This window comes from Dreissena polymorpha, chromosome 7 (genome assembly GCF_020536995.1).
Source record: "Dreissena polymorpha isolate Duluth1 chromosome 7, UMN_Dpol_1.0, whole genome shotgun sequence".
Lineage (NCBI taxonomy): Eukaryota > Metazoa > Mollusca > Bivalvia > Myida > Dreissenidae > Dreissena > Dreissena polymorpha.
Window position 1 is genome coordinate 96,136,109 of NC_068361.1, and position 20,953 is coordinate 96,157,061.

The following is a 20,953-nucleotide window of genomic DNA, read 5'->3' on the forward strand; positions in this document are numbered from 1 at the left end:
GAAGATAATAAGGGCATCTAAAATCGTTCCTCCTATTAATACACGTAACGTTGAGGGGTGCGGTGTTAGCGGGGAATCAACTCTAAGTTTCCCGGTAATCGAAAAGTTCAATCTCTTGCTTCGGCTATTAATCAGGGTCAAAACATGATACAGTTGTCAGGAATTAACGCGCTTATCAAATGATGACTTGGCTGCGCACGTGCCAGCCGCATTGAAACAACAAATTTCTAGAGGCGAATATGTCAATTTGGCTTTACTGTTAAAAGGTGCCTTCGAATTATCCGCTTTTTGTAACGGTAGTGTTTTGCAACTTTCGACAGAGGGCACTCTTGAACAGCGCCCTAAGGAGTGTAGGGATAAAATTCATAACATCGAACGGTGGTCGGACGCTTTTCTTGATTTATGCGTCAATCTACCATAGCATGCGACCCGATAAAGTGCAGGAGATCTTGCATTACATGTGGACAATTCGCGAGTGTGCGTCACGTCAGGGGGGATTTGCAGGGCGAGAGTATGATGAACAGTTTCATCTGCGCCAGGCCTTGCACCCTACGTCTTGGGCGTCAATCAATAATGATCTTTGGTGGCGATGCGTGCAAACACGGGCCCCTGAGCGACAGGGGACGCCAAAAGCTAATAACTTGTGTCACCACTTGAACGAGGGACACTGCATGTGGCCCAATTGTCGGTTTACACACGCATGTTCAGAATGCGGATCTCGACATCCGGTCATTAACTGTCCTTTGCGCCTCCGCCCTATCAGCGTCGCGGGGGCGCCTCGTTTTCAAAGGGTACGGGGATTTCATCGATTTCGACCACGGCCCCAATTGCGCGGGAACAACCGTGGCACCCCAAATAGGTTCTAAATCGAACGCTAATTTTCCCTGTAATCATGACCTACTTAACCTCGCACCATCGCCGGAGATTAGCAAAATATTACGTGAATATTTAACATCGTATAATTCTACAGATCGAAATGACCTTTTAAATGGTTTTTACAAATGGGTTTTCAATGCATTATAACGGACCCAGAGTCAGTAGATTTAGTAAAAACTTAAAGTCTGCAATCGCAAATGCGGACATAATTCAAGATAAGATAAATAAGGAGATTTTGGCCGGGAGGTTGGCCGGGCCTTTCAGCGAACAACCTTTTTAAAATTTCATGGTTTCCCCAGTTGGTGCCAAAAAAGACACCAGGTGAATTTAGGATAATTCATCACCTTTTTTTTCCAGAGGGTAACTCGGTTAATGACTTCATTGATAAAAAATACACATCCGCTCAGTACACAAATTTCGATGAGGCGGTTCACATGGTTCAAGATTTAGGGCGACACTGTAAACTTTTCAAAATGGATCTTAAGATTGCATTTCGCCTACTCCCAGTTCGGCGAGAAGATTTCGAAATACTGGGCATACAGTTTAATGATATGTTTTATGTGGAAAAAGCATTACCATTCGGATCTTCAGTCAGTTGCAAAACATTTGAACAGTTTTCCTCATTCCTTGAATTCTGCGTTAAGTGTAAAATGTCATCGGGCAAGCTTATACACTATTTAGACGATTTTCTGGGTGGCGATAAATCTGAGATAGGTTGCCGCAAGGTGATGGATTCGTTTGTCAATTGCATGCACGAGCTAAACGTGCCGTTAGCCACGGAGAAAACAGAAGGGCCCACGGAAAAAATCGTGTTCTTAGGCTTAGAATAAGATTCAGCAGAACTAGTAGTCCGCATTCCTAAAATAAAAATCGTTGAGTTACGTGAAAAAATTCACACCATCGTGCAGAAACAAAAAAATTAACCTAAAGCAAATGCAAACGTTAATAAGGTCTCTTTACTTCGTGTGCAGGGCAATCCCAGTCTGCCGCCCGTTTTGATATATTAACACCACCTGTGGCATAACAAAAGCATTCCACCGCATACGTATAACACGTGCTGTTAGGCAAGACCTCGAAATGTGGTTGACATTTTTGCGCGAATACAACGGCGTGTCCTCTTTCCATGACCGATACTGGATATCCAATGTTGACACTGAATTGTTTACAGATAGTGCTGGCGGGTCTGGTTTCGGTTTTGGGATTTATTTTAAAGGTCACTGTTGTAACGCTCGCTCCTTGGCCTGATTTATGGCGGCAAAAGGGCGTAACTAGTGACATAACTGTTCTCGAATTATTTCCAATTTTAGTTGCACTGTTTCTCTTGGGCGAGGATTTAAAAAAAAAAGATTATGTTCAACAATTTTCGATCTGCATATAGTCTAAACAACAACTGGCCCGTGGATCAACAACATGTTGTTCTCTTTGTAGCCTATTGTTTTGAAAAGGGTCTATCACCTAAATCTATCAAGAGCTACATTTCTGGATTGAGTTATATTCATAAATACATGGGCTAGTACGATATAAGTAACATTTTTGTAGTGAAGAAAATGCTTGAGGGCTGTTCTCGCTCGCGACAAACGGTTGATACGCGGGCACCAATCACTCGGAAGGTATTGACGGTTATTATCTCGCAATTAGCAAAGGTGTGTTATATTGACGTATAATGACTTCGAGCGCTCACTATTCAATGCTATGTTTACTCTGGCATATTTCGGTCTGTTCCGAGTCAGTGAATTGGTAGCAACAGCAACATACAATAATCAGTTGCAAATAGCCGACGTTAGGGTCACGGGGGATAAACACGCCATACTGGTCACACTCAGGAAACATAAAACAAATCAGCGCGGTATTCCGGTCACAATTAGGATCCCATACGAGTCGGAGTCTGCGTTGTGTCCAGTTCGGTCGTTTACAGACTACCTCGCAGTACGACCCCATAAAGTCGGTCCATAACCTTAGCGACTATGAATCAACTCATTGGCTCGAATAGACTCTGGGTTTCAGGCGTAGTATATCAACCTAATTTAAAGGTTAGGCTTTAAAAAAAGTAGCAATGCCGCAGGGAAAAAACTTGTATAGCGCTTATTGGTATTAAATGTCCAAGATGTATTAAATGTCCGAGTTTTGTCCGAGTTAAAAAGTGTGTAATGGTCAAGTGACCATTGGTATTAAATGTCCATGGTATTAAATGTCCGAGTTAAAAAGTGTGTAATGGTCAAGTGACCATTGGTATTAAATGTCCGAGTTAAAAAGTGCGTAATGGTCAAGTGACCATTGGTAAAGTGTGTAATGGTCAAGTGACCATTGGTACTAAATGTCCGAGTTAAAAAGTGTGTAATGGTCAAGTGACCATTGGTATAAAAAGTGGTATGATCGCAAGTGTAGCGATCAAGTAAAAGTGTGATAAGTAAAAGTGTAATCGCAGATCAATCGCTGGGGTCGGCTGCGCGCTAAAAAGTTTACCAAGCACGAAATAGTGTCGGTGCCAATCGATTCCGCGACGCCAGGGTTTTTTCGGAGCGATGGTGTGCATCTGTCGGATGTTGGCCTCGAATTGTATTCGGATTGCATTCGCGACGTCACCTTAAAGTTCTGTTAAAGGGCCAATCCAGAATTTGTGGGGGATAAATTTGTGAAATTTATTGTGGCGGAAAATTCTGTTTGCCGGGGGTCGAATGGGCATGCACATTTATACATGTATCTGAATGGACTCTGTGACTACTTGCGTAGTTTATCATCCTTGTCCTTTCCGGTAATTCCAAGTTATTAAAGTTTAAGCTTAAAAAAAAATAGTAGCAATACCGTAGGGTAAAAAACGTTTAGGTGTCAAATCGCTGGTTGAGCGATAAGTTGTATTTTAATGTCCGATTAAGTATGTAAAAAGGTACAAGTAATATTATCGCAAGTGTGGCGATAAAAGTGTGATCACAAGTGTAGTGATCAAGTAAAAGTATTATCGCAAGTGCGAAAAAGTGTGATCACAAGTGTAGTGATCAATGTCCGATTAAGTATGCAAAAGGTACAAAAAGTGTGATAACAAGTGTAGTGATCAATGTCCGATTAAGTATGTAAAAGATCACAAGTGTAGTGATCAAGTAAGTGTTATCGCAAGTGCGCAAAAGTGTGATCACCGGGTACGCGGTGTTGCTACTATAACGGTGTTACTTCACCTTTTGTAATTTTAACGTGTGCTCATCCACCTCCGGTAGGCATATTTTCAAAGTAACAGGTTTCCACGAGTGAGTAGCCGATCTTTCGGGGCTCGTGGTTACCACCGGCTGTGTTTTTTTTCGCTGCGGCCTTTTATATCCCACTTTTTACTCGTATAATATATTAAAGAGATCTGTTAGTGAATACTTTGTGCATTCTATTACATTTTTTGTGATGTTTATTGGGAGGCAAAATAGTTTGGAATCGGGTCATTAAACTAGTTAAATGGAGTAATGTGTTGTTTTATCGTTGCAGTCGTAAAATAACTATGGCTGATCTGTTTCTGTTATTCATTTCTTTAATTTCATGATTGACAGTTGATACTTTAAACTAAACGATACTGCAATTTAATTAAATAAACAATTTTGGAATCATTGCTTATAAATGTATATTTGTGTGTACATGATGCAACTAGTATATAACTTTAAATTATTTTTCTACCAGGCCTTTTCTTGGCCATTTTCGAAAAACGCAATCAGGGGATTACACATTTTTCGCACAAAAGTCAACATATTTTGGAAAAACTACTTTAAAATAACTAAATAAGTATTGACATTATAAGACAAATATTGTGTACATTATAGTTACAATGAATTAACTATGTAAGATGTAATTGAAATAAAAGTGAGAAACAATACCGGTAATCATAAGACACTTTTTAAAAAAAATATTGGAGAATTTCTTTAAATGGGATTTTTGTACCATTTTGCTTTGGGAATGGGTCTGTAAAACACATGTTTAAAACACCTGTTTAGATTCGCCAGGAAAAATCCTGTTCACACACTGCCAGTTTTATGTCTGGTATTTTAAGTTCAAGGAGACTGCACCCAAGGTGGATAGACACAAACTGGAGGCTCTCAAAATCCAAAGGTGAGTTCACAACATTTTAATATGTAAAACTCACATAAGATAATGTAATGGGTTTCAAAACTTGTACTAACTGAATTTATAAAAAAGTAATCTTAATTAAATATATGTGGTTGATAATTTGAGTACATTTATTCTTTTGTGCAAAATATGTCATTTTAATGCCCCCAAAGGTGGGCATATAGTGATAGCACTATCCATCTGTCTGTCTGTCCTTCTGTCACACTTTTGCGTTTTGGTTTCGAAAAATGCATAACTTATATGTACCTTGAGATATAACCTTCATATTTGGTATGCATGTGTATATGGACAAGGCCTTTCCATACGCACAAACATTTTGACCCCTGTGACCTTGACCTTGAACTTAGGGTCCGCGTTTAGGTTTCGAAATCTGCGTTTAGGTTAGAAACATTTTCATAACTTCTATCAAAGCTTTTATAGGGGGCATATGTTGTCCTATGGTGACAGCTCTTGTTGTTTCAAATTTGAACACTGAGTACCCTAAAAGCAATTCTTCGAGGTCCAACCATGATGTTCTGTAATATGTCTTTCCTCGATTTAAAATGACTTAATACCAGTGCATGTCAAGCATTTTCAATTGTGCATGTGTCAATTTCTGTATAATATGGTTTCTCACACAGTTTTGTCCTCTGTTGTCTACATGGCTGATTAATGTCCTTAAAATGCTTCCACATATAGTAAAGAGGCATAAACGCACATATGGACCTGTCACTTTTTATGCCCCCCTTCGAAGAAGAGGGGGTATATTGTTTTGCTCATGTCGGTCCGTACGTCCGTCCATCAGATGGTGTCCTGATGATAACTTAAGAACCCTTAGGCCTAGGATCATGAAACTTCATAGGTACATTGATCATGACTCGCAGATGACCCCTATTGATTTTGAGGTCACTAGGTCAAAGGTCAAGGTCATGGTGACCCGAAATAGTAAAATGGTTTCCAGATGATAACTCAAGAACGCTTATGCCTTGGATCATGAAACTTCACAAGTACATTGATCATGACTCACGGATGACCCCTATTGATTTTCAGGTCACTAGGTCAAAGGTCAAGGTGACCCAAAATAGTAAATTGGTTTCCATATGATAACTCAAGAACGCTTATGCCTAGGATCATGAAAGTTCATAGGTTCATTGATCATGGCTCGCAGATGACCCCTATTGATTTTCAGGTCAAAGATCAAGGTCACGGTGACCCGAAATAGTAAAATGGTTTCCGGATGATAACTCAAGAACGCTTATGGTCATGAAATTTCATAGGTACATTGATCATGACTCGCAGATGACCCCTATTGATTTATAGGTCACTAGGTCAAAGGTCAAGGTGACCCGAAATAGTAAAATGGTTTCCGGGTGATAACTCAAGAACGCTCAAGCCTAGGATCATGAAACTTCATAGGTAAATTGACCATGACTCGCAGATGACCCCTAATGATTTTCAGGTCACTAGGTCAAAGGTCAAGGTTATGGTGACTCAGCTTAGAAAAATGGTTTCCGGATCATAACTCAAGAACGCTTACGCCTAGGATCATGAAACTTCATAGGTACATTGATCATAACTCGGAGATAACCCCTATTGACTTTCAGGTCACTAGGTCAAAGGTCACGGTGACTTGACACAGTTAAATGGTTTCCGGATGATAACACAAGAAAGCTTACGCCAAGGATCATGAAACTTCATAGGTACATTGATCATGACTCGCAGATGACCCCTATTGATTTTCAGGTCACTAGGTCAAAGGTCAAAATCACAGTGCCAAAAAACGTATTCAAACAATGGCTGCCCCTACAACTGACAGCCCATATGGGGGGCATGCATGTTTTACAAACAGCCCTTGTTTCAGTAAATAGTCTTCACTAGCTAAAACTTAAAAAATGATTTAACAATATATATAATATTAAATACCGCCTCCCACTGTATTTCATTATAGCCGTGCATATTGGCTGCGGTTCATATGCAATTTGTAGGTAGCTGTCAGGATGGTCAATACGTATCTGATTGTTATTTGGTAACCACTTTATTTACTGTTTGTCTTTCAGTGGACCCTGGGTAGGGGAGCTAGTTAAGGGCAGGACAGTCACCCTGCCAGATGGTAGACAGGTTTGTCAATAGCCATTGTACTAAAAGTCATAAAAAGCTTAATACATGTAAATCTTCATTAAATTCAACATGCCATGAGACCAATATAAGAAGGAACTGTTAAGTTATGAAGCGTTAAATCTTCTTAAGTCTTACTTTATCTCAGTAGTAGTCTTCATAACCAATCTATTACAAGGTCGAAGATTAAACTATTTTTTTGATTGACCAAAAGCTGTGCATATGAAAAAGCCCAGTTGCTAGAATAAATTATTTCAAATTTGCTTTTTTTAATAGCTCAAATTTTCAGTCATTGAACCTTTATAAAAAGGGTGTTTTCAAGTTTTCTTTCAAACTTAAGCAGGCATAACTGTTGTAACTTTACACACGTCATTTGCTTTCAAATTTCATTTTCTAATTTTCAGTCATTGAACCTTCATAAAAAAAATGTGTTCAAGTTTGCTTTCAAACTTAAGCAGACATAACTGTTTTAACTTTACACATGTCATTTGCTTGTGTTTTTTAGCTGGAGCCTAAAGATATTATTCAAGAAGAGGGTCCAGTTTTGGGACCACTGATAGGTAAGCAAGGATACTTTGCAGTGCATGTTTGACACTTTCCCACTCAGAAGCAAAGTGAAAATGGCTATGTGCAAACAGCAAAAAAACCAGAACAGTCTGCGAATAACTCGCAGTCTGTTCAGGTTTTATGCTGTTTGCTGCTCATCAGTATCTAATGGTTGGAATACAGCCTTTAAGACTTGAATCTAGTAAGAAAGATATTTAATCAAAATTAACTTTCTACGGATCTACAAATGCGTCAAATTATGTATCTAGGTGGTACAGGGTTAATTTAACATAGTAAGCCTTTTAATGCCCCATGATTGAATGATCAGGGGTATATTGTTTTTGGCCTGTTTGTCTGTCATTCGGTCACTCTGTCAATCTGTCCCAAAACTTTAACCTTGGTTAAAGTTTTGCGATATCTTTTGCAATATTGAAGATAGCAACTTGATATTTGGCATGCACATGTATCTCATAAAGTTGCACATTTTGAGTGGTGAAAGGTCAAGGTCATCCTTCAAGGTCAATGGTCAAATATATGGCTTCAATGCGGCAAAATAGGGGGCATTGTGTTTGTATATATGGTATATTGAAACATTTGCATTATCAATCAAATAACATGTGGTTTCTAGACAGTTATCATACATCTGTATTTACTAGTATTTACATGTAAGTGGTTCATGCATGATGACAGTAAATTGAACAGCCTATCAATTATGACAATCTAAAATGATCTAATATTTTGATGTAGTCATATTATGAGAAAATGTTATGCAAAATCTGTCAGTGAAATCCTTTTGAAAGAATCAAAGCAAAATGCTGGTAAAAGCTACGCAAACAAAACAAAAGAAAAAGTCAAATTGATATTAAATATATGTTTTTTATTTACTTTTTATTGTAAATATATATTTACTTATTTTTCTATGATCACTACATGTATTAAAATAAAATTAGTACTCCATATAACTGAAGCAAATCAAGGGTTTGGTGTTTAACAGTACAAACTTTACATTCCTTCATGAGATGTATACATAGTTTTAGTATGCTCAAACTTTCAACTATCCATATGTGAACACACAAATGAGTCGTGTTCTGAGAATACTGGGCATAATGCATGTGCGTAAAGTGCCGTCCCAGATTAGCCTGTGCAGTGCGCACAGGCTAATCAGGGACGACACTTTCCGCCTTAACTTGATTTTCGGTAAGCAGGGACTTCCTTGAAACTAAAAAACCATTAAAGCAGAAAGTGTCGTCCCTGATTAGCTTGTGCGGACTGCACAGGCTAATGTGGGAGGACACTTTACGCACATGCATTAAGCCCAATTTTCTCAGAACAAGACACAAATCATTTCCTATTCAGTGTTGGAAGTGCCTTGTGAGGCCTACCTGACTTCTCTGTTGACCTCCCCCCTTCACAACCTTCCCTCACCTGATATCATCGTGCACATCACCCCACAGAGCATCATAGACGACCCCAGATACCAGACCTTCATGAAACGGTAATTGGGCATTTGTATCAAATGTTTATATGTTTGTAATGTAATTTTGAACTTTACTGTTTTGTTGAATTATATGCTATTGTTTAACTTATTAACTATTATTTACCATAGGTACTTGATGTGTACAAATATTGCATCCCGAGGCTCATGGCTATATTAAAATGAAAGGAAAAGAAAACTTTTAAAATATTTATTAATGCTTTCTGCATTTAGTGCTATTTTGTTGCATGTATTTATATATCTTAAGGGTCTGTACACTTAACGGGTCATTTATTCTAAAGCTACGACTGTCGTCACCTGATTCTCAATGAAGCGGCCGAGATGAGCTACCTTCCCGAACTCCACAACGCATGTGGCATACGTAACCACATTCATGCGGATATTTTCCCACTACCTCGTGGGTACTCGTTCACGAGACCGGATATAGCACAGGACACCAACACTGTATATGGTTGCTACCATTTGAATTACATGATGAGGCCGTATAGTTCGAAGGGATTTCATTGGTATGTGCAATATATGATTGCACGTGTTTTTCAATGGGCACTCTACTTTGAAATTCTCATTTAACCAGGGGATAAGAGTATAATGGAGACTAATTCACCTTTATTTTTGATGAAGGATTCAAAGTAAATTCATTCGATGCTACAGCTATGTGAAATCATTAAACACTGAAATGCAGACTATCGTTTATCAACTCGAATCTTGATTGAAGTGGATTTTAAGGTGTATAATCTTTTTGCTTTATTAAAATTAAAGGCCCATACATTATTAAATCTAATGACAGTTATTTTTGTTTTGTTTATTGTAGTTCCATTTAAAGGCAGTTTCCCTCAGACAAAAAATCTTACATTTTCCCCAAATAGTGTCTTCTCTTTTGAAAGTTAGTGAATACACAAAAAATGTCCGATATGATAATAAAAGAAGTGAAGAGAATAAAATATAAATAGATCAATCTTAAAATGTTTGAAGACTTGACATTATTCAAAACTGAATGATTCTGGCTTTAACAATTTTGATACTTTTCACAACTAATTTACCAAATTTTTGTGCTTAACATGAAACTTTTCAAACAAAAAATCACCGAATGAATTCATGCCACCCAGTCATATGCAGTGACTGGATTCCACAGTTTGATGCTCATAAAATAAATTCATGCCACCCATTCCAATGCAGTGACCAGATTCCACAGTTCCATGCAGGCAAGGCAATGGAGGTGGCGAAAGAGAAGATTATGGAAGATGTCCGAAAGCTGAACAGGTCTGGCGGCAGCAGTAAAGAGGAACACAGCAAGGAATGGGTGGACAAAGCGATGGAAAGGTTTAAGCTTAAGCTGAAGAATGGTGATGCAGGTATGTGTGCAAGGTATTTTAGCGCATCATTAACCCTTTGTATGGTGGGAAATTTGTCGTCTGCAAAAATGTTGCCTGCTGAATTTCTATAATTAGCATTTTCTTTGATTTTTTTCAAAGAATACTATCAGAATATCAAACAGTTTGAATCTTGATGAGACACCACGTTCTGTGGCGTCTCGTCTGGATCCAAACTGCTTGCAAAGGCCTTCAAAATTGGGTTCCAGCACTGGAAGAGTTAAATAAAATCAAAGTGAAACTCTTTACTTGTGTCATAAGGTCAGAACTCTCTACAACTTACAAGAAATCGTTAAATATATGGTCTTTGTGTTGTAATAATAATGCTTTTCTTGTGTGCTAAGCCTCAGAAGAAACTTTGTTGTATACCAACCTGACTTAGTGTTCACTTTAGAAGTATTGTTGGCAGATCATGATGATGTTACAACAATGTTCAAGTTAAGCTTTAACTTACAATATTTTAATTCTAGAATATTCAAATCTCTCGATCTTATTCTTCATATGGATTTTGTTTTAATGAATCTTTTAGTAATGTGTCTGCATGATACCATGTACAGGAGGAAACACAATTTTAGCAATTGTTTTTTAACCCTTTACCACATAGATACGTATTTTGATGCATTTGTAGGCCCTTAGAAAGTTATATTTAATTAAGACCTTTCTGACTATGTTCAAGTTTTTAAGGCTTCATTGCTAAACATTAGATACTGATGAGCAGCAAATAGTATAAACCTGAACAGACTGCGAGTTACTTGCTGGCTGTTCTGGTGTTATGCTTTTTGCACATAGCCATTTTCACTTTGCTTCTGAGTGGGAGAGGGTTAATTGTATTCTTGGAACAAATGTTATTTATCTAATTAGCATAACAACCATATTGGTATATTATTTGGAAAATATTGATAAGCCAAAAGGCTTTAAATTTTTAGTCACTTGTGAATGACGATTTGTTTATGCCAATTTCTTTGTAGATGAAAGGTTTACAATAAGATTGAATATACACATTAATATTTTCCATCGCTACAGCGCCTATATTTGATAAAGACTATCCAGAGATAACATTTATTGGCACGGGGTCTGCGAAACTGTCACAAAAAAGAGCAGAGGCGTATCCAGAAAATTTTCAGAGGGGGGGCTCAACAGGGGAGGGTGCGGGAGGGGTGTCGCCTTCCGTCGTCGAATTTTTTTTTTAAATGGCACCTTGAAATGATGCGATTTCCTGCTATCTAATCCGCATTTTGCATGATAAAAGTGCATGTGAAACAAATAAAAACTTGAGTTCACACATCAAGTGTGACAGGCACACGGACAGACAGACACACAGGGGTAAATCAAATGTCTCTCAAACCACTAAAGTGGTGGGAGACATTATCTTTATCAATAACTTTTTTAACGGAGTTAGATGGGTGGACCTCCTATTTAACCTTGTTGGATATCCTACTAGGTCAACTTAGGTACAACATTAAAATGTTTTATGTCCATGTCCCTATGAATGGAAAGCAGGCACACAGCGGACAACCTGTCCTGACCCATTGATGATCTTAGTTTTGTCTTAACAAGTCCTTGGGCACTGATACTCCTTTCACACTCGCATGATGTGACAGGGAACACACATGATATGGACAAAACAGTGTAAATGGTGGGGTACAGCTGGGAATCACAATGTGCAACAGAGCCCTGAAGGGAAGTAGGTGGGTTGGGTACACCTTTCCACCTAGCCTGCCCTATAAAGTGCAACTCGGCAGGGAGGGACTGAGGGGAAGGGAGATCATCATTGAACCATTCAAGGTCACCAGCACTGACGGGTGAGGAGCACATTTGTTCAGGTATAAACTTCAATCCCATGGCTGCCTTAGTCTGCCAATCACTGAATTGGGTGTCCATTTCGTTCACAAAAGTGTCAACAAAGGGAGTCGTTAGGTTTCTTGTGAAGTTTAATTCGGGTGTTGCTGCCTCGATGTTGTCACGCTTTAAGAAAATGATTTAGTTTCATATAGCAAAGTAATTCTTCATTTTTGAGTCTTTTTTAATTTTAAAAACTATGGATGAACATCAAAGCAGTTAGCCCGATTTGTAAATTAACCAAATCAAAACAAAAAAAAAATGCCATTCATTAAAGCAGGTATATACGATCTTTTATATGTGTTTAATTGTAATATATTTATAAAATATGTTACAATAACACAAAATAGGCAAGAACAATTATACATTAAAGCCGAATTTCATAAAATGCAGCAAAGACAAATTAGCGCCCCGAGCCGATTGTGACGTACATATTTTCCTACAATAACCGAAGCATTCGTCTTTGTATTAGGATTGGAGTTAGTGTTCGTGTGTCGTATGAATAGATATCTTTGCAGGAACTCAAATAAACTGTTAAACTAAGTTTAGATTCACATCGACACATGTTCTTCTTAACTTTTATTTTAATTTATATTGAAATATATATATAATAAGTTTTTTACACATTTTATATAAATTCATAAATATTTGACAAAATCGTATATACCCGCTTTGAGTGTGCAGTTTAATTTCACTGGCAATAACTTGTTACTCAAAAGGATTATCACTCTAAAGAGCTAATACCAACTACATTCATCAAAGAAATTACCGAAAAAATAATGATTGTCCATTGTGTTCGTCTAAACTCTTTAATTGCTACAAATTGAAATATTGTTTTTCACAAGTCTTATGCGGCAGCCATTTGTAAGCATTTATCTATAGCTAAATGTATGGATGAATTTCATTAGTTGAATGTATCTTCTTCAGCCAATCAAATAGCGCAGTTTATTACTTACAGTCAATGAAGCGTTCACTTTAGCTGACGAAGGTTAGATCGTCTGTACACATGCCTGGGGGCTAATCACACAAAACGACAGCTGTTTATGGCTTTATAAGGGACATATGACAGGAAATACACAAGTGGATTGAAACTGTAAGGGGCTCATTTTTATAAAAAGTCGTGTCTAGCCAGCCAGCTGGGGGGGCTTTAGCCCCCTAGCCCCCCACCTAAACACGCCTCTGAAGAGGGGCATCAGGAATCCTTGTTACTTTAAGGTACGCTATGATCATAAGCAGCCATGCGCTGACTGCTATTGAAACTGTTGATAAAACTAAAATTGAGTCGTCTTCTGAGAAAACTGGGCATAATGCATGTGCGTAAAGTGTCGTCCCAGATTAGCCTGTGCAGTCTGCACAGGCTAATCAGGGACGACACTTAACGCTTTTATGGTATTTTTAGTTTAAAGGAAGTCCCTCCATACCGAAAATCAAGTTTAGGCGGAAAGTGTCCTGATTAGCCTGTGTGAACTGCACAGGCTAACCTGGGACGACACTATACACAAAAGCATTATGCCCAGTTTTCTCAGAACGCGACTCAATTTGTCTCCTATATAGATGATAATTCACTTTTTAATGTATGTTCCATTGTTTAAACAATGCATAAAGTGTTTGAGTAGAAATTTGAATGCATTAATATTCTTAATAGAATCCTCATCCGTTGGGTTCACACCATGTGCCCCAAGGTGCAAGATTATGAAATATTCATAAAACCTGCTCATGTTTAACACATTAAGGCCTAGTGGACTCTCCCATCCATCTAAATTGGATCAATTTATTTCCAAAATTAGGTATGTCTAGTATATTTATTTCTATATTTAAAATATTTCTTATTGAAATTCCTTTAAGCAAACAGCGCAGAACCTGATGAGACGCCGCATCATGCGACATCTCATCTGGTTCTACGCTGTTTGCCAAATCCTTTTTTCTAGACGCTAGGCATAAATGGGTTAATGTTATAAAAGTTCTGTAATTCCCTGACTTCAATAAATCTGTTCCATTTCATTGTCATCCTTTTGTAAGCGGTCTCTGGCCAGAATTCAGAGTTGTGTGATTTTCCATGACTATAGTCTATAATAAACACCACCTTTTGATGTTTTCAGGCAGAATGAGTACATGTTGTTAGACTGCGGTGAGGGCACACTCCATCAGATGATAACCATGTTCGGTAGGGAAAGAACCAATCTGATTCTTGGGCAAACCAAAGCTATCTTTGTGTCACATCTTCACTTCGACCACCATGTGGTAAGGCTATAATGTGCTTGGTTAGGGAAGGCCGACATTGTTGAAAAGATATGCAAAGTTTAGTCTTGTGATGTGGTAACTTATACTGTTTTAATACAGATTTAGTGCCTTTTGACCCATTTTGGCAAGTAGGGCTTGGTGATAAAGAAATTCTGAGCATTTTGGCTTTGATGATGATTTCTTTGATGATGTTTTCTAAAATGATATTTAAACATAGTTATCAATAAACCAAAGGCTTCTGTAATATGGACATGTATTCTGATAGCTATAGTCTTTTCACTGCCCATGAAGACTTAAAATTGATTCTTTCTCTAATTCTTTCTTTTCTACTGCGGTGCATTATACTATTCTATTGGCAGGGATTGTTCTCCATTTTGAGAGCGATTCCTGAAACTCGTGCACAAGATTCAGGAGTTAGACAGCGACCCTTGCTGTTGGCCCCCTACTTCCTCCTCAACTGGATACGACTCTATTCCAAGCATGTCCTCAACATTTCACAAGACTTCGAGTATGTTAAGGGTAAAATTAAGTGCCCAATTTGGTGAACGGTTCACTAATTTGAGCTGTAATGTACATTAATGGGTTACAGTTCATTGTATGCTTTTGTTTGTTTTTATGCCCTGAAGGAGGGCATATAATGATTGCACTGTCCGTCTGTTTGTCCGTCCGTCTGTCTGTAAGTCACACTTTGTGTTTAGGTTTCAAAAAATGCTCATAACTTCTATGTCGCTTCAGATGTAACATTCATATTTCGTATGCATGTGTATAAAGACACGGCCTTTCCATACGCACACACATTTTGACCCCTTTAACCTTGACCTTGAAATTAGGGTCCGCGTTTAGGTTTCAAAATCTTCGTATAGGTTTCGAAAAATGCTCATAACTTCTATCAAAGCGTTCATCGGGAGCATATATCATCCTATGGAGACAGCTCTTGTTATAACTTGCAATGAGGATTTTTCAGATAATGATTTTATATGATTAAGAAAAAGAGGATGATAATGAAGAGGTATATAAAGATGCTGTTGATGTTTGTAATGATGAGGAAGTAGAAAAAGTTGATAATAAGTATGGTGATGATGGGGATGATAATTATGATAATGGTGATGGTGATGATGATGCAGATGAGGAGGAGGATGATACAGATGAGGACGATGATGAGGATGATGGTAATGATGCAGATGAGGATGCATATGGTGTTGATGATGAGGATGATTATCATCTTGCTTACAATTATAGTAACTTTTTGTAGGGATTTCAAATATTTTAAAGAATGGTTCACAAATCTTGTCATATTTATTTGCAACATAAATTTATAATGGTTATTATTGTTTTTTATTTTATTTTATACAAGTAGATGGTTGTAAACAAGTGCAAACAGATACATGAGAGTCTTTTCTGCAGGTTCATCCCCCACAGCGTTTTACTCAATGCAAACCACACTGCACGGGAAGGCTTGTTACAACAAGTCAAGACAAGGCTTTGCTTGACTGATGTAAGTGTTGAACATGAATAACTTTTTAATGTTCAAAGCTACCAACATCATTGTTGAATATCTTGTGAATTAAAAAATGCCCATGTATATATGTCTGGTTTAATCAAACATAAGTTTGCTACCTAAGTTGGCATTATTGCATTGGATATTGGGAATGTCACATCTAAAATTGTATTTCGGACCTGCTTGGTGTTGTATGTATTATGGTCAATTTTATAAGTTCAATTTGTTAATAGCAGGGTAATTTTCAGGGGTCCTGTCAATAAAAATGGGGGTCCCAATAAATATGCTGGCTGCACAGTGTCAAAGTCAATCAGTTAAAAGTATAGTAATCGATTATTTACGTAAACAATAGCCGAGATATAACACACACCTATACAATTAAAGATTGTATTTTTTTGTATAGTGTAATCTTGCTTGCCAGATAATAAGCTATCGTAACCTCAGTAAGCTTTTCTTTCATAGCGACATAAATAGCTTACATTTACGCAATGTAATCTCAATTCGGGACTTTGCACCTAGCAACAGCAGGTGCGCGATAACACCATTGTTCGATAAATCAACAAGCGAGACAACTCGTACATCCTTCTAGAACATAACGTACCGCAGTTGTCTTTCAGAGTTTCTTGTTGATATTACGAGAACCAATACTTCTAAATGATTTGCGTCCCATGGGACGCAAATTAACAAATATGATGGGTCCTGACTGGCATTTTATGTGTATTTGAAGCAGAATATCGCGTCCCGTAAAATCCTGTTAGTAGTGTTCAGTTCATTGTATTGTGAAGAAGAGTTACCTGTGTACAAGGAGGTGTATAAGCAGGCTGGAAATGCTTTATATTGAACAATATAAAAAAACTTGCAAAGCTCCTAGCTTTTGTAAGAAAAACCTATGTTCACTATACAAGAAGTATTAAAAGTACACAAATGGGCAAATGGCAAATGTTAGGTAATAGCCCGGGTATGCTGGACATTTTGTTTTATTTCTTATAAAAATAAAATGGATGTGAGTTGAGGGGAGGGGCCTCACTTTTTAATCATTGATTTTAACAATAACATGTATCTGAATATAGTTCCAATTGGAATTCTTGGTTTCACAGCTACAGCTATGCCAGGTATTGCACACAAAGTCATCTGCGGGACTTGTTATGCAACACAATGATGGCTGGAAGTTGGTTTACTCCGGAGATACCATGCCATGTGAGACTCTGGTGAAGGCAGGTTGGTGTTGTTTTCAATACTCCTGGTGTTACCACTTAGATACGAATTTGTACACATGTTTAGTCCATTAGAAAGTTATATTAAATTTCAGACCTTTTTTACTAGATTCAATGTTTATGCCCCCGGATCGAAAGATCGGGGGTATATTGTTTTTGGCCTGTCTGTCATTGTATGTGTCCGTTAGTGTGTCCCAAAACTTTAACCAAAATTTTAACCTTCTTCATAACTTTTGCAATATTGAACGTAGCAACTTGATATTTGGCATGCATGTGAATCTGGCGGAGCTGCACATTTTGAGTGGTGAAAGGTCAAGGTTATCCTTCAAGGTCATAGGTTAAAAAAATAAATTCAAAGTGGGCTATTAGGGGGCATTGTGTTTCTGACAAACACATCTCTTGTTTAAGGCTTCATTTCCAACCCTTAGATATTGATGAGCAGCAAACAGCATAAAACTCGCATGCTGTTCTGGTTTTATGCTGGTTGCAAAAACCATTTTCCTTTTGCTTCTGATGGGGTGAAAGGTGTCAATTGAAACAGCAGAATTGTGAATTCAGTGGTAAAAGTAGCAACAATTTAAGTAGTACTAAAGTGAAAGTACAGAAATACCGGTAGTGCTTGTATTAGTAAGGTAAGAAGTAGCAGCAACGTAAGCAGTGGCATCAAAATTATAATATCATTTAAATAAAAAAAGAAACTGAATCTTTAAATATACAGATTAGAAGCAAATTGATTATTTTGTTTTAGATTTGCACATATTGTGTACATGCCATGCTTTATCAGACTGGTTTAATCTAACCAGTAAATTTTCATATGTTTGGATCTTCTTTTTTAGCTCGGCTGTTTTCGAAGAAAACCAGAGGTATTGTCATAGCCAGCTCGTCGTGTTGTGTCGTATCAGTTGTTGTGTTGTCTGCCGTCCGTGTCGTGCTAAAACTTTAGCATTTTGTCAAGGTTTTGAACATTGGCTCTAAAATCAAAGTGCTTTCACCTACAACTTTGAAACTTCATATGTAGCTGCACCTTGATGAGTTCTACATGCCACACCCATATTTCGGTCACTAGGTCAAAGGACATGGTCACTGTGACCTCTAAAAAAAAATCTCACAAACTTTCATTTCTTAAAAAATGCACCTGCAGCCGAGCGTGGCACCCGTTATGCGGTGCTCTTGTTTTTAATTATCCTTAAATTAGGATATGTTTGTTTCTTTTCAGGCAGAATTTGTGATATATTGATCCATGAAGCCACATTTAACGATGTCGAAATTGAACATGCTTTGAAAAAGCATCATTGGTATGTATCCTTGCAAGCAGCTGGTTAGTTCTCCCCAACCTGGTCGGCAGGGTAACTGGGGGGGGGAACTTAAGTTGCATCTCCGATGAGTCTGTTTGTCCTTCTGTTCATTTGTGTGTCCGTCCAAAAGGATAACTCAAAAAGTTTGTTGTAAGTACGTTTTACGACAGAACATAATTATGGATTGTTTGGTTACAGAAATAATTACAAACTAAAGTCTGGATCCTGAAATAATTGAAAAAGTTCTTAAGCTAGATTAATGAAATTGGAATGTAGATAAAAAGCCAGATGATGAATACATGTATCCACATTATGCCAGTTGTGTTTTTTTCGTCTGACAAAAATTGAGGTTGCCTCGGTCACCGATGCTATAGGTACAGAAATAATTGAAAACTAAATTCTGTATCTTGCGATACCTCAACAAGTAAGTAAGCTAGGTTAATAAAAACTTGATGTTTTTATAGAGTGGCATATGTGTATAGAACACAATATGAGACATACCAAAAGAATGTCAGTCTGTCTGTTAATAAGAAATATCTGGATCCCACAATAACTAAAAAAACACGTATGATAGATTGATAAAACTCAGTACATGTATTTGGAACGAGGGTCATGACATGTGGTGTTAATGCACGTTATTCCATTTTTTTTGTCAGACCAAAAATGTGATTGCAAGTGTTACAAATATTAGTAAAAACTTAGTGATAATGTTTGTGAGCATAATATTTTGCCCAAGTTTGCAAAGTTACAGATATGAGTGACAACATGGTGATAATGTTTGTAGGCAAAATAATTTGCCCTAGTTTGATAACCAACCAGATCACCTGAAGTGCATCTGAATTATGGCCCTTGAATTATAAAAAAATGATGTCATTTTAACCTCTTTGCTCTAAATAATTTAAATCAGTTCATCTTGATTCTTTTGTGGGAACAATAACTTGGCAGTTTTTGATTTCCAGAAAGATGACCTTTAGTGCTTATAAATGTATTATGGCCATTGCATAATCAAAAAGTTGCCACTTACCAGTGAAGATCTTAAATATTTTTAAAAAATCCACTTTTTGTAAGTAGCTTTGCCATTTCTGTTTACAGTGTAACCAGTGAGGCAATACTAGTTGGCAAGAAGATGGCTGCCAAGTACACTCTGCTCACCCATTTTTCGCAGAAAATGCCCAACATACCAAAATGCATTGCCTTGTTCACAGAAAACGTTGGCTTTGCATTCGATCTTATGACGGTAAGCTTTTTCTGTCTTATTGTTAGTCTGCACAATGTGGATCTGACACTATACTTTAGTTCTGGGTGTCTTTATAATAACATGTTATTTTAACACTACAATTATTTCCTATATCCTTATTATTTGTATATATGGGCACTGAAATTATTTAATTGCCTGAAATTATGTAATAGGTAAGCATATTCCATCAAAAGGCTTTTAAAGTACTGGTTTCAATTCATACATAGAGGAAATATACTTGCATTTTATTGTTTTATCATATTGTTGTAGATAACGCCCAATCAATTACATCTCCTATATCACATGAAGCCATTCTATGAGAGCCTGTATGGAGCACACATTGAAGCAACGGACACGAAAAAGAAGTATTTGAAAGTGAAACAAACTGAACCCGCTGATGGCTCTAAAGAAAGTCTGGCAGAGGGCGTGGCAGCTACAGTTGAAGACTTGGAGGAAGTGCTGAAGAAAAGACTGGCAATGATAGAGAGCTGGACATGTGTAGATAGGGAGGAAACAGGCAGAAGTGTCAGAGGTGTGGGTGCAGAATCGGATGAAAAGAAGGGTGCAAAGGTTGACAAGAATTTGGAACAAGTGTGTGAGAGTTCTAAAGAGTTTAAAGACTTGAACCTTGGTGCTGGTGAAGAACATGGGAAAAATGGTGATTGTTCTGTTGATAGTTATAAGATTGGTGAAGATTCTTTGATTCAGAACACGAAGGTAGATCAGACTGAGAAAAGAAAACATGGTGAATTGCAAAAAAATGTAAAACGTTCTAAGGTTGAATGATAATATGTTTTATGAAAAATAGGTTAATGAATTGAACATAAAAAATGAAAACAATTTTCTGTTGATAATTAAGTTAAATAAATGTATTCGATATTTTGGTTGCACTTGTACTGGTATTACTAGAACTACATGTACATGGTTTTAGTTTGAGTGGTAGATTGAGAATTGTGTCTTACTTACCAGTTACTTTTTACATATACCTGCAAATTTTAATATTTAGATTTTACCGAAAAATTGATCAGTTAAAGCAAATTTTAATTTAAATGCCGGTAGCTAGTTGACAGCAGCTGCTGTTGATAATTAAGATATAATGTTGTTAGTAACAACTGCAGGGGATTTGACATGACATTGGGCCACTTAATTG

General features: G+C 37.4%; 2 protein-coding genes across 2 annotated transcripts in view; both read left to right on the forward strand.

Moving 5' to 3' along the window:
- The window catches only part of LOC127839937 (zinc phosphodiesterase ELAC protein 2 homolog), a 424,675-nt gene extending 413,006 nt beyond the window's left edge, over positions 1–11,669 (forward strand). The window contains exons 8-15 of the mRNA XM_052368329.1: positions 4,898–4,956; positions 7,011–7,071; positions 7,574–7,628; positions 8,971–9,109; positions 9,391–9,615; positions 10,286–10,461; positions 11,503–11,582; positions 11,625–11,669. Of these exons, the coding sequence (XP_052224289.1) occupies positions 4,898–4,956; positions 7,011–7,071; positions 7,574–7,628; positions 8,971–9,109; positions 9,391–9,615; positions 10,286–10,461; positions 11,503–11,582; positions 11,625–11,669 (840 nt within the window). The remainder of the gene's footprint in view (positions 1–4,897; positions 4,957–7,010; positions 7,072–7,573; positions 7,629–8,970; positions 9,110–9,390; positions 9,616–10,285; positions 10,462–11,502; positions 11,583–11,624) is intronic.
- Positions 11,670–11,963: 294 nt separating this feature from the next.
- LOC127839123 (zinc phosphodiesterase ELAC protein 2-like) lies at positions 11,964–20,682 on the forward strand. The gene is made up of 7 exons (XM_052367332.1): positions 11,964–12,281; positions 14,418–14,559; positions 14,919–15,067; positions 15,964–16,054; positions 17,155–17,275; positions 19,659–19,803; positions 20,074–20,682. The coding sequence occupies exons 1-6, from the start codon at positions 12,139–12,141 to the stop codon at positions 19,661–19,663; spliced, it is 651 nt and encodes a 216-aa protein (XP_052223292.1). The 5' UTR covers positions 11,964–12,138; the 3' UTR covers positions 19,664–19,803; positions 20,074–20,682.
- Positions 20,683–20,953: the final 271 nt, after the last annotated feature.

Coding starts and splice junctions, on each gene's coding strand:
- LOC127839123 (XM_052367332.1), top strand. CDS start 12,139: ATGTGCAACAGAGCCCTGAAGGGAAGTAGGTGGGTTGGGTACACCTTT. Junction 14,560..14,918: donor TTCACTTCGACCACCATGTG/GTAAGGCTATAA, acceptor TTCTATTGGCAG/GGATTGTTCTCCATTTTGAG. Junction 15,068..15,963: donor AACATTTCACAAGACTTCGA/GTATGTTAAGGG, acceptor TCTTTTCTGCAG/GTTCATCCCCCACAGCGTTT.